Consider the following 12294-nt stretch of genomic DNA (forward strand, 5'->3'; position numbering starts at 1 on the left):
AAATAACGATCGGCACAAGCAGTGACGCTTTCTTCTGGTTTCTTCTACTATGTTGTATTTGTGAAAAATTAGCAAAGTATGTATGTTTATAGCTACAAATTTGGACTCATTAGATGAATATGTCTTCATAGTGCCCGCTGTAGCATCTTAATTTGCTATTTTATGGACAATTTGTGTCGTGCTGACGTTTCGCTCCATGGTAACTTTGTTTTGTGGACATGCCAGGTCAACTCGGAAGGTCGGTGGATAATGTGGTCTTCGTCTGTCTAAGTAAATTGTTTGTTATAGTACAGTAAGACCTTAGTAACCCAGTCTGTCAGCCATGTTGACCCAGCTGTGATTTATCGTCACAGAGCTAAGTTGGAAGGCACAAACCAGATACACACAGAAGCAACTTCTTCTGAGCATCCTGTCCTCTATGCTATTATGATTCACCTGTGACAACCTGAAGCTGTAATGAAATCCAGGTAAGACCTTAAGATCACGGTTTGATAGTACCTTAAACAATAGTTACAGTGGGTAACGTGTTGTTTTTGCAGTGAACCTGTGTTGACAAGGCAGAATCCTTTTCAACCAGCATCCAGATTGGGAAGGACACACTACCACCCATCCCGCAACCAGCCCCTGTCAAATAAAAAGAAAAAAACTGTATGTTTTTAAAGGAAACTTGATTACACACAGCAATATTTGATTTGCATTCCTAAGTTATTGCAATAATGGTTATCACTTCATTGTTCTTTTGCAGACTTTGAGTCCTGTACGTCTGAACAAGCGATCCAATTCACACACTCTGATCCCAGAGAGCCAACAACTGTTTGAGCATCGTGACCAACACTTTACTGCCACAGATGGACAACCTGTTTTTACAGAGTCCTGGCCCTCCACCGACTGTGGATCTTCTCCTATCAGCAGTGCAACCTCATCTGACATGGAGACACCCAAACAGTGTGCGAAAGCAGGCAAATCCACAGTTTCATCAGAGCGAGGAGTTCAGCAGGAATCAGTGATGGCAAAGTAGGCTTTAGTTTCCTAGAGTCTAGACCGTACCCTCAAATATAGCAGCGCTTATGCCCGAACTGTATTTTTTCTCACAGTGAAAGCTTGCAGTATGTGAGGCATGACTAAACATGGCAGTGATGTGAAGACTGGAAGACACAGACACTGGTCAGTGGTTCTTTTATGTTACTGTTTGAATCACAGCATTGACCTTTGCCCTCCCAGGTACATAGAACGCTTTCGTCATGGTCGACCGCAGAGTCGAGAGGAGCGCCAGCAGATGCCTTCTGCCACTGGAGAGAAGCAAGTGCCTTTTTGGTGGATGTCACCCCCATCTTTCCCCTTTAGTTCAACACCAACTAAAGCAACAGACGAAGGTACACTCTTAGTTAAGGGTTTTTAATGTAGAAGTTGTTAACTGTAAACAGCACCTGAATTTCAATATGGAAAGAAACCTTGCGGGTAAAGTTTTTCTGTGGAATCCCTTTCTCTTGGCAGACCATGGACCTGAGATTTTCAATCCAGCTGGGCAGCGTCAGCATGACAGATCCCTTTCCCCATGCAGTGTGAGTGCATTTGTGAGTTTACTGAGAATGAGTCACGATATAGCCTGTGATTGTATTTATCTACTAAATAAAAATAACATGTGCATTGTTTGTAGGAAACAACATGTATTTGTGTCCAGATACCATTTCATCTGGGTTAATATTCTTTGCATATGCTGTTAGAATGGATTATTTGGTCTGCACCGTGCCCTGATTTATGCCAGGTTTGTCTGCATGCCCGGGAAGCAGAGTATCTGCAGGACACCTTATACCGACCAAGTGTGCATATAAATATTTGCATTTCAACACCACACCACATGTCCATTTGGAAACCTCCGTGTTTACTAAATGCTTGAAGAGCCATCGTTTTTGCAGCCATGTTTGATACTTTTATGGCCTGTTGTTCAGCCTGCTCCAGTCAAATGTATCACCCTCACAAAATTATAAAAGAACTGCAATATATTTGTTAGCAATGTGAAGCCAGATAACTCAAATGCTGCAAATTTAATCATCTAGTTTTATTTATTGACAGGATTGTTTTTTATATTGAACTATCAAGAGCACAGTTGTGGCTTATTGGTTGTTCTGTGTGTTCTCTTTGTTTTTTAGGTTTTGTCAGACACATATCAGGGTGAATTAGATGACACAGAGATACTACACCTTCAAGAAAAGGCCAGCAGACTTCTGCTGAGAGGGTATGAAGACCAGCAAGTAATATTTATGATGAACTAATGAATTCCTCCAATTGTAGGTAACTTTTTTTCTTTCTAACAGTGAATGTACTCTGAGTGATGGATCTGTCCCTGTCAGCTCAGAGGGCCTGGCATGCTCAGATTTCTCTTCTCCAGTTAGTGTAGATGAGCCAGTGCGGAGACCTTTGATTCCCAGTTTAATCAAATCTACTGGTAAGTGTCAAGTAGTCTTCATTTTTGAGATGAAATTTTGTTACTTAAAATTTCAACTTGCTCAATGCCATTCCCTCTTATGCAACGTGTAGAAGATGATTCCTCTTTTTTTATGCTTGATATTTTAAGCGTTATTGCTGTGTCAGTGATATTGTGCAATGTATTTCTTAACATCTACAGCGAAGGCCAGTTCAGACTCAGTTCCAGCTGTGTCCTCCCAAAAATCCGCTGTCATTCCTTCTCTGGTGATCCCCGCACGCCGGGAAGATGACATCTTGTTCCAGTGGCGTTTAAGGAGAAAGATTGAGCAGGCCAGGGAGTGGCCTCCGTCCCTGCAAAACTCAAGTCTTCATGGTCCTACATTTAGCTGGCAAGCTCCCAATTTAAGCCATCCCTCAGCCAGTGGACAGGCTTACAAGGTTTGAGTCATACTGTATGATATTTACTTATTGTTTTTTGTTTGGTATTTATTCTAGGCTTGCAGATTCATTTTAATGTCTTCTTTTTTGCATCATCTTTAGCAACACCAGAGTACCCAACCTCCTGAATTGTCACACAAAGCTACACATCCTCACATCACTACTCCCCAGCCACAAACTGAAAACGGCAATGGATCATGTCCCCCAGCTTCAGGTCCACCTCACTTCCCTGCCTTTGCCCTCTCTGGCCCTTCAGGCTCTCAACCACAGACTGTTGCCCACGTTCCTGCCCACATGCATTTACTCTGTGATGTCTTGCCCTGTCCCATCAAAACAAACATTTCAGACAGTATGGCTGAGTCTCAGACCAAAGTTGTCCGTAAAAAGACCCAAGTCCCTGGACACTCAACGAACACCTTCACTGATGAGCCTGTTCGTGAGCATGTGCCATCCCCACCACCTGCTTCATCTGGAGCTATACAAGGAGAGCAGCCTAATCACGACACAAAATCTGTGAGAAACAAGACCGAGAAAGCCCAGCCAAGACAGTCAAAGAAGAATGAGAAAAAGACAGTGACGTCCAACACAAAGCAGAAGACAACAAGGTAGTATCCAAACATGCACACAGGGTAAAAAAAAATCAAGTCTGAGTGCTTAATATACATGTTTTGCAGATATATTGTGAATGTGGAACATGCTGATGGTCCTGGCTCTACAAACAGGAGGTCTTCACATCAAAGAGTTTCTGAAAAGGTCAGGCCGAGGGCAGAACAACAGCAACAGGAGGGAAGCCAGGGGTTTTCCAGGGAGAGCTGCACTGGTGATAATGCGCCACCCCCTTCTCCAATCCACACTGCTTTAGGACAGGTTGGCAATTTATTTTCTTTGATGTTGTCTGTGTAGTAGGGATGTTCCTAATAACTAATTTTTCCCAACGTTTAAACTTAGTCTAGTCAATCAGGCCTTAAGTCAGAAAAACTCTGAGCACAGAGATGTGCAGCACTTTGCACCTTGCATGGTGAAACTGCACATTATCCTTCAAAACATGACAGCTCACTACATAAAAGTGAATAATTAAAATTTATCGATAACAATATACCTCACGAAAATAAATTCTAAGGAATCTGCATTCTTATTGCGTGAATGGTGTTGCATAGCAGACAGCCTATCCTACTAAAAAAATCATCAAAATATGCATTAATATGTCATTTAAATCTGTTCATTAATCAAATAATTGTAATAAACTGTTTAATCAACTTGTATTTCTGGTGTAGACTAAAGAGGGTAGCAATAATAATTAATCGATTAGTTGACTAATTAACTAATAGCGCAGATCATTATTAAGTAGTCTTAATGTGTTTCCTGCTGTCATAATATCTGGGTGACTTGCCAGTAGGGGTGTGCCATATCATCTTGTTCATGATAGTACTGGTATAATTTTTAGCATCATATGAAAAATTAATATCGTGATACTCGCGATATTTCGACTTGTTGATATATTGACGTCATACCGTTAGCCACAGCAACAGCAAGCATGGCTGAAAGCGAAATTAATATCGACTCGGCAGTGGTTCAAAAAGAGGAGCAGCTTCAGTAGTGTGGAATAAACTGTGGCGTCCTGAATGTTTTATTCTCAGACTCTTTTAGTGAGTTACTGCTCAGAGGGAACTCATTCAGCAGCTCCTCTGGCAGCAGCACAGCGTCTCTCCTTCTCCTCTCTCGCTGTGTGCACACAGGAGTCAGTGTGTCATAAACCTTCGGTAAACCTAAGTGCCGCTTGCGGCTCAACAAAAAACTACATATATGTGAATGTGCAATAGTTATTGTAGCATAACAACCTGTCACAGGTTAAAGCGTGATGATTAGAGGAGAAATGGCAGAGCATAAAGGTCCAGGTGGGAAAACAGCTCAGTCATTTAGGATTTTGCTAAAAGAAGGAAATCACCTGTTGATTTATATATATAAATCCCAGGGTACTTTTTTTGTATTTGGGAGCTGTTCAAATGTGTAATTTGTGGTAGATTTTATTTTGTTGAACTATTAATATTGCACACAGAATCTGAATCTCACTCCCAAGTTACTGTTGTTGTTTACAAACTAAAGAAATGAGAGATCAGTTTAGTTTTCACTGAATATTTGAAGGCAAACTGTTAGGTTAACATGTAAAACTATATCACTTATTTTGTTGCAATTCTGTTTTCTTAAATTAATGATAACTGTTAAAACTAATTTGTCATATCATTAAGAATATGGTTGTTGCAAAAATACCCTGAGATATCGTTTTATTATTTTAGGGCCATATTGCCCACTCCTACCTGCCAGAGTTAGGTATGTTGAACTGAAAGATGTCAGTGTTACTGCTCAAAATTTTGGATTTATAAATCTTGTGGTGTTTACACAAGGTGATTATCAAATGCACGTAACCCACGTTTGAGTTCCTCCAATTTGTCTTCAAGAGGTGGACTGTGTGCGAGACATTATTCTGTTAAATCCAAACCTAAAACACAGGTGTTTATTTCTAACCATGTCAGAATGACGTGGAAAAAGTGGCAATAATTCATTAAATATACTGTATCCATTTATCTCAAATCCTGATTGTGTTGCCATGACTTTGTACATCTAGTATTGTTTAGATGTCATACATCTTTTGGTCAATGTCATTGTGGTAATAAAAAGCTGCATTAACCAGTAGGGTGTTCTCTTTGGTCCCCAACAGGTAGTTTCAGAGGTATTGTTCCCCACGCTGGTGTCATCTCCTGCACAGAGGACCCCTGACTCATCAGTTTCTCCTCCTTGCACTTCCCCTGCACCTCCACAGTCCTCAGTTCCTCCATGCAAAGCACAGAACTCTATAGAGGTCATTTCACAGCTGCTGCAAGAAGCTGAAGGTGAGCTTATGGCAGCAAAGAGCACCAACCTTTACCCTGTAGTTAATTGTGGAGACTATATTCTGACCTGTGAATAGTTTACATTCCCAACATGCCACATTCATGAGGTCAAAACCTCTAGAACTTTCTCTGTCTTTGGTGCACGCTCTAACATTTGTGATCCATGTTAAATTTCAATGTAGGCCTTACTCGTGCTGCCTTCGGGGAGTTAAATAACAACTCTGTGTGTACATGCTGATAATATTCCATTATCAACCCTGTCCTTGCCTCGTTACCTTCAACAGTACTGTTCTTCTTTTTCAGATTCAGATGAAAAAGAGTTTGAAGATGACCCTTTATTACAAGTCCTCCGCAAGCAGAGAAAATGGGTGAAGGAGCAGATCAGGTAAAAATAATAACCTATGAACTAAATTGATTGTCATCATTTATATAAAATTATGTTGTTTCTGGAAGGCTGTTATTCTTAAAATCATATGAAATGCAGCTCCTATAATATTATTTGAATCACATATCACACCAAATTCCAGAAAAATAATCTGCATTTTTTCCTTTCAGTGAAGTGGACTCTATGTTGAATGGATTCCTGGAGGAGCGACAAGTTACTTGAACACTGAGAAGACACACTTGATGTTTTGTTTTGTTTTTTATAAAGAAATAAAGTTTATTTTTTCATTTTTGAAGAAACATTTCCACATTAAAGAGTTTAGAGATATGTTTGCGTGCATCATTAATCACAACCACAACGCAGTGCTTTTTACAAAAAGTTGCAAATTCGAAAAAAACAAACAGCAGTTTGATCTTTCGAACGCAGAATATTTACAAAGACTGGTTCCTTGAAACATTATGTAACATCGGTGAGTAATAGCAGAGCAGTATATACAAACCTCAGAGAGCAGGGAATATTAGAACGGTGCCAGGAACCAAACAAACGAGTGTTTTGGCACATGGGCCGAGTGTTGCTGTGATTGAAGGAGCCTGAAGTTATTTCTGTATGTGCCTGTGTGTTTCTTAAAGGCTTCTGTTGCATTCGTTTTCATACATGGTGAAGATGACAGAGATTTTAATGTTTGCTATTATTGTGATGAAGTCAGGGTTCTGGAGTCGTGGGTGTGCAGCATCGGTGCAGATATGATGAGAATGCCATCTGGAGAGACTGCTGACTCCAAAGCCATGGTGTCCACTCCCTTTGGGATTCGGTAGCGGCGGTTAAACTGGCGTGTCGTAACCCCTGGGCCATCCTTCTAATAAAACAGATAAATACAAGTTAAATCAGAACTATTGTAGGGTACGTAAACCAAAAAACACAGCAGTGCTCCTCCCAGAATACGAACCTTCTTTTCTTCATGCTTGCCTTGCACCTCCACAAAGTCTCCTATCACTTTGACCATGAGGTCCTCTGGGTTGAAGTGCTTCACATCCACTTGAACTGTAAAACCGCTGTCGTCACAGTTCACCTACCGACATGAGACGAAACACTGTGTATTATTATATGGAGATAAAATCCCTCAAAGCACAATAAACAGCCAAAAAGCCCTTGCCACTAAGCACTGAATAGATATCCTTATGATATATGAGCATCAAAGTTCATTCTTGACCTTGGACACTTGATATAAATGCTCTTACTGTCCTTTTTGGGGCTTTTAACTGCATATCAGGGTTTTTATGAGTTGAAGGCTAAGATGATGTTGAAAGTTCTGGGAAAAACTGCCAAGTGAACCTTAAGATAGGATTTCTTTCTTTTTTTTGGTAAGCTTAAACAATTAGGGTAATATTGTGTTTGACAAGTTATCATGGTAAAAGGTTAAGTGTTCGTCAGAGTTCATTCTTGACCATGGAAACTTGACAAAAATGTTCTAATTATCTTTTCATGGGCTTTTAACAGCATATGAAAGTTTTTATGAGTTGAAGATGACTAAGATGAAGATAAAAGTTCTGGAAAAAACTACCAAGTGAAGCTTAAGATAGGATTTTTTTTGTCGAGATCTATATTTTTTCACCAAAAATGAGGGGAATACTCCAATGAACGAGTTATGGTAAAAGATTATGTGGTATCACTGACTGTTTTGTGTTTTCATGCAGTTCAGTTGAGCCAAAATAAAACAACTTATGAACATTTTTGCCACATATACTGTAGCTATAGTAATTTAAAATGACTTACCTCTGCAGAGCTGGTGTTATCAGTCTCTGGTAAGAGTAGTTTCGGGGACCAATTATGTTGCCCATAAGTCCCATTCAGCCGAGGAATAAGAGGTGGTAAAACCTTCTCCCATGGGATACCCCCAGCTGGCAGAGTGGGTGGCAGGATGAAGTCCATTTCTAAAAAGCAGACTTAAAACACAAAGAGAGTTGAGTTGACAGCACTTGAGGCTATGTCAGACTACTTTGCATTCAGCTCTGGCCACAGCTTACCTCTGCTTAAATTCCCTGACCAAGTTAGAGTGCTGGCAGGACGGACAGCCCCTGGTTAACTGCTTGTGTCCTGTGTGAAATGAGAGGAGGGATGATGCGCCAGTCTGTCTGACTCCAAGCTCCTCTTTATCTGGATGCTTGACGTGACGGACGTGTTAACGGTGTGTGTGTTTTATACTGGAGTTGCATAATGAGTTGGGAATTCATAGTGGGGCACCTTGTCTCTGTTATGTTCTGGATGCGTACCCTTGGGTGAGCAGGCAGGGCTATATAGGATCTGGGTGTATTGTTTTGGGAGTGACGCAGCTGTCGCGGGCTTATTGGCAATTAACGTGTTTAATGGTCATTAGCAGTCGCAGCCGGCAGTTTATTCCTGATGGCACCAGCACACATTGAAACAAACGGTTTGAAACACGTTTTCTCACAAAGACCTGTTAGGTAATATATGCTTAAGGTCGGTTGTCAAGGCAGGTCTGTCCAAAAATAAGTTCAAAAGAGATGTTGTTGACCCTCGTGCCAGACAGACAGTGACAGCAGGGACGTCACATGCCGGTGCACGTGTGTTTTCCCCCCATCACGTACCATCACATCAGTGGAGCAACGATACAGATCATGAAGTAAAAGTAGAGATATCTCAGTGTGAAAATATCCCTGCGTTCAATAGCTCAGTTAAGAAGCTTTATGAGTAAGCATCAAAATTAAAAGTATCCATAATGCAGAAAATTTGGGACCTGTGGTTGTTTTATTATTGTATATTCTTATCATAACTAGCACTTAAATGCCTAGTTAGTCTTGGTGAAGCTAAATTTAACTACTTAAAGGTATAGTTCAGATTTTTTTAAAATTGTAGTTGTATGAAGTACTTATCTATAGGGAGTATATTACATACACTGGATGTCAGTCGGCACGCCCCCAGTTTGGAGAAGCAGGCTGGAGTCCTACATAGAGGCAAAGTAATGTACTGCTGTGGAGGGGTCTGCGACAAAAGTATTTGCGACACCAAGAAAAAAACAATATCAGTTTTAGTGTGTGCTATATTCAGAATATTTTCACTGCTGTACCTTAAGCCCCGTTTCCACCAAACACTTTAACTATGCTACCTTTGGAACCAAAAGTAACCCTTCAGACATGGTACCTAGACCCTAGTGTTTCCACCCCAAACAGTACTCTTAATTGTGGGCGGGGCTGTTGTCATTCACTGCTCCATCCAGCATTCACTGTATTTCCTCATTACTGGTGACAGATGGAAGTCTGCACCTCGTTTATCGTCCACAGGACAGGGTTGCACGCTGACATTTTCTGAACAAAATAGAACAGGCTGCAGTGAGAGTCTCTCTCCATGGGATATTTAAAAGTAGCGGGTTTGTGCATTTAGTCCTTCTCAGGCAAGCTCTGGGGTTTAGTGTTGCCGGAGCCCACAGGAACTACGCTCCACAATGCTTTTTTAGGAGTGGGCTATATGCAGCTCACATAATCCGTCGAAATTAATACATACATATATATATGTATTTATATATAAACCCTTGACGATCCACTCATTACTAAAAGTGCATGTCATAGAAAAGCTTAAGTAATGGTCAAAGTTGTCACAGTGAATTTTAAGGTGTGTTGATAGATTCATGTCGTCAGCTCATACATTGACTAACATTTACAAGTAAACGTTCCACCTTAAAAGCCGCCAGCAGTCAGCCAAGTAATTTATTTTTCTCCAACTCCAGCTGCTGCAAGAGGCAGCAAAACATCCTGTCATTTTATTGTTACAGTTAACTAATGTATAAAACTCTCCATGGTATGAACAGTGATTACATGAGCCTCAAAACCAGCCACAACTCAGCCCTGAGCAGAGTGACCGTCCGCTATTGACCAATCAACAGACTGCAGTGTTCACAGCTCCACCTTTTAGTACCAGATCTGTGTGCTAGGTACCCCAACAGAGGGGGGACCAAAAAAGGGGATGGTACAGAACAGTTCCATTGGTATCATCCACAACTTTTCACAGTGGAAACGGAAATAAAGCGTACCAAATTGAACTGAACGGTACTGTATTGCTCGGTGGAAACAGGGCTTTACTGTCAGACAGTGAATTCCAGTGGGATAATGAAGCTGTCATATCACTCTCTTTAAAGCTAGACTTCATTGAGTAAAACAGTGATTTCACATTGCTGAACACAGGTGCTTCTGAGGCCTGTACGAAGCCAGTTCAACTTACCCAGGATATCTTTTCATTATCTGGTTTGATTAACCCTAACATCTGGTTAACTGGTACTACTGTACAAAGCTGGTTATCAACCAGTTCAGTCAACTCTGAGTTTTCCTACCCAGCCATGAGCGTGTTCATGTTAAAGAGGCGGAGTTGTTTATCATGAGCAACATCATCAGAACCATGACGGAAGGAGGCTGCTTCATATGATATGAGATAACGCGGTACTAAAAGTGCCTGGGACTGCGAGACAGTAAAATGTCAATGACACAGGATGTAAACGATACTCTGTAATCTTAGTACGGAAAATGTAGAATTGTAGTAAATACGATCCAAAAATACACCATCTGCCGGGACTTAAATTACCTGTAGGTATCACCAGGCTGTGTGTGACATTAGTATAGAGTACTTTTTGCCATTTACTCGGATGATGAAGAAACTAGTCTGAATATGTCACCTGAATCACATTACAGTAACAGCAGACTGTTTCTGCTACTGAAGTAAAGGGTGGAATAGTAGCCTAGTTAATGACTGATGAGGTCTATCTGACCATATTGTTGCATTTATAATAACAGGAGCCAATTAACGTGTGTGGATGATTTTTCTGATAAAATATTATCTTTGTTCCTAGTTCTCATCACACAGGTGTCTCATGTTATTCTGAGCTGCAGTGATGGAATCAGAGTGGAAAATGAAATGAAATAATTCTACTGACCTGTAACAATTTATAGGATCCTCTTTATTACCTGAGACTCCACACTTTTGCCCACGGATACGTTTTTCTTCAGTGATCTGATTGGTCAGAGGTGGGGTTGGTGACAGGCTGCGATCCCATAATCTGAACATAAACTGTTTCGGAGCAGGTTAGCTGTTCAGCATAAGTTGCCATGGTGATTTATCCCGCTAAAAGAAGAACCAGCTTCATGGTACAGAGTTAACTCTCACGCTCCCTTGCTAACTCCAAATCCTGCTTTGTAGCACAGGCCTCTGGTCTACCACTGCCTCGATCAGTTATTTTGTTTATTATTGTGTGACCATGGTGTTTGAAAGTGCTAGTTTGGATCAACAAAGTCTCACATTGACACGTAACTGATAGAAGCAGTGGTAGAGCAGCAGCTCCTGTGTTAAGAGAGCTAAAATTACAGTTTTTGTCAATGGAGTCTGGTGGCTTTGACAAGAGCATAGATGGGGAAATGAAGCCATTATTGACTTCCCTGTTGAACGTGCTGTCTGACGGAGAGGTAAAGCTGTGAAAATACTCTAAATATAGTATACACTTACAGGGATATGGATTTTTTTAGGTGTCTAAAATGTTTTGATGCTGACCCCTATCCACAGCATTACATTGCTGAGCTTCTATGTCGGACCCCAGCCTGCTTCTCCTAACTGAGAGTGTGACTTCTACTTTATGTAATACTCTAACTATAAATAAGTAACCCATACAACCCTGCTTCAAAAAATCTTAAGTATCCCTTAAACATTTAGCTGGTTAGTTTAACATGTAACTGTAGCCACATCCATTTTTTCAAGCTGATTAAATAATTTTTTTATGAATTTATTGTATCAAATAAATGCAGTTTAAAAAGCACATTTTTTCCATTAAATGTAGTGAAATACAAAGCAACATGAAATGGAAGATACTCAAAATTGTACTCAAAGTACTTGAGTAAATGTACTTACTTTCCATAACTTCGCTCAGTACACACACATAAAGCACAACAACACTTGGAAACAATGTCCATAGAAGGATCCTTTGGTTTACTCCTCATATATCAGTTTTATTAAGGGACTCCCTGCATCATAAAAGTACATGCCGATACTTCTGACTTGTTCTTGGCACGCTTTAATGAGGTCAGCACTTTATGCAGCCGGCACATGGTCTCCCTGTTAGTAATGTAAAACCTGTCATTTAAACTTTGACTGGAGAGACTA

General features: G+C 40.6%; 2 protein-coding genes across 4 annotated transcripts; one reads left to right on the plus strand and one right to left on the minus strand.

Moving 5' to 3' along the window:
- The first annotated feature begins 1 nt into the window (after window position 1).
- Window positions 2-6445, plus strand: proser3 (proline and serine rich 3). Of its 2 annotated transcripts, none has more exons than XM_050047570.1 (14): window positions 2-238; window positions 354-467; window positions 540-648; window positions 746-1014; window positions 1222-1373; window positions 1495-1562; window positions 2151-2236; window positions 2316-2446; window positions 2627-2865; window positions 2968-3470; window positions 3540-3732; window positions 5582-5753; window positions 6057-6138; window positions 6309-6445. In XM_050047570.1, the coding sequence occupies exons 2-14, from the start codon at window positions 457-459 to the stop codon at window positions 6358-6360; spliced, it is 2067 nt and encodes a 688-aa protein (XP_049903527.1). In that variant the 5' UTR covers window positions 2-238; window positions 354-456; the 3' UTR covers window positions 6361-6445. The 2 variants fall into 2 exon arrangements, with proteins under 2 accessions (XP_049903527.1, XP_049903528.1); XM_050047571.1 differs by having other exon boundaries at window positions 3588-3732.
- hspb6 (heat shock protein, alpha-crystallin-related, b6) lies at window positions 6384-8308 on the minus strand. 2 transcript variants are annotated; one of them, XM_050047573.1, is made up of 4 exons: window positions 8163-8308; window positions 7912-8081; window positions 7085-7207; window positions 6384-6991 (listed from the first exon to the last, which is right to left on the minus strand). In XM_050047573.1, exons 2-4 carry the CDS (start codon window positions 8065-8067, stop codon window positions 6827-6829), a joined length of 444 nt encoding a protein of 147 aa, XP_049903530.1. In that variant the 5' UTR covers window positions 8068-8081; window positions 8163-8308; the 3' UTR covers window positions 6384-6826. The 2 variants fall into 2 exon arrangements, with proteins under 2 accessions (XP_049903530.1, XP_049903529.1); XM_050047572.1 differs by having other exon boundaries at window positions 6384-6994.
- Window positions 8309-12294: the final 3986 nt, after the last annotated feature.

This window comes from Epinephelus moara, chromosome 6 (assembly GCF_006386435.1).
Source record: "Epinephelus moara isolate mb chromosome 6, YSFRI_EMoa_1.0, whole genome shotgun sequence".
NCBI lineage: Eukaryota > Metazoa > Chordata > Actinopteri > Perciformes > Serranidae > Epinephelus > Epinephelus moara.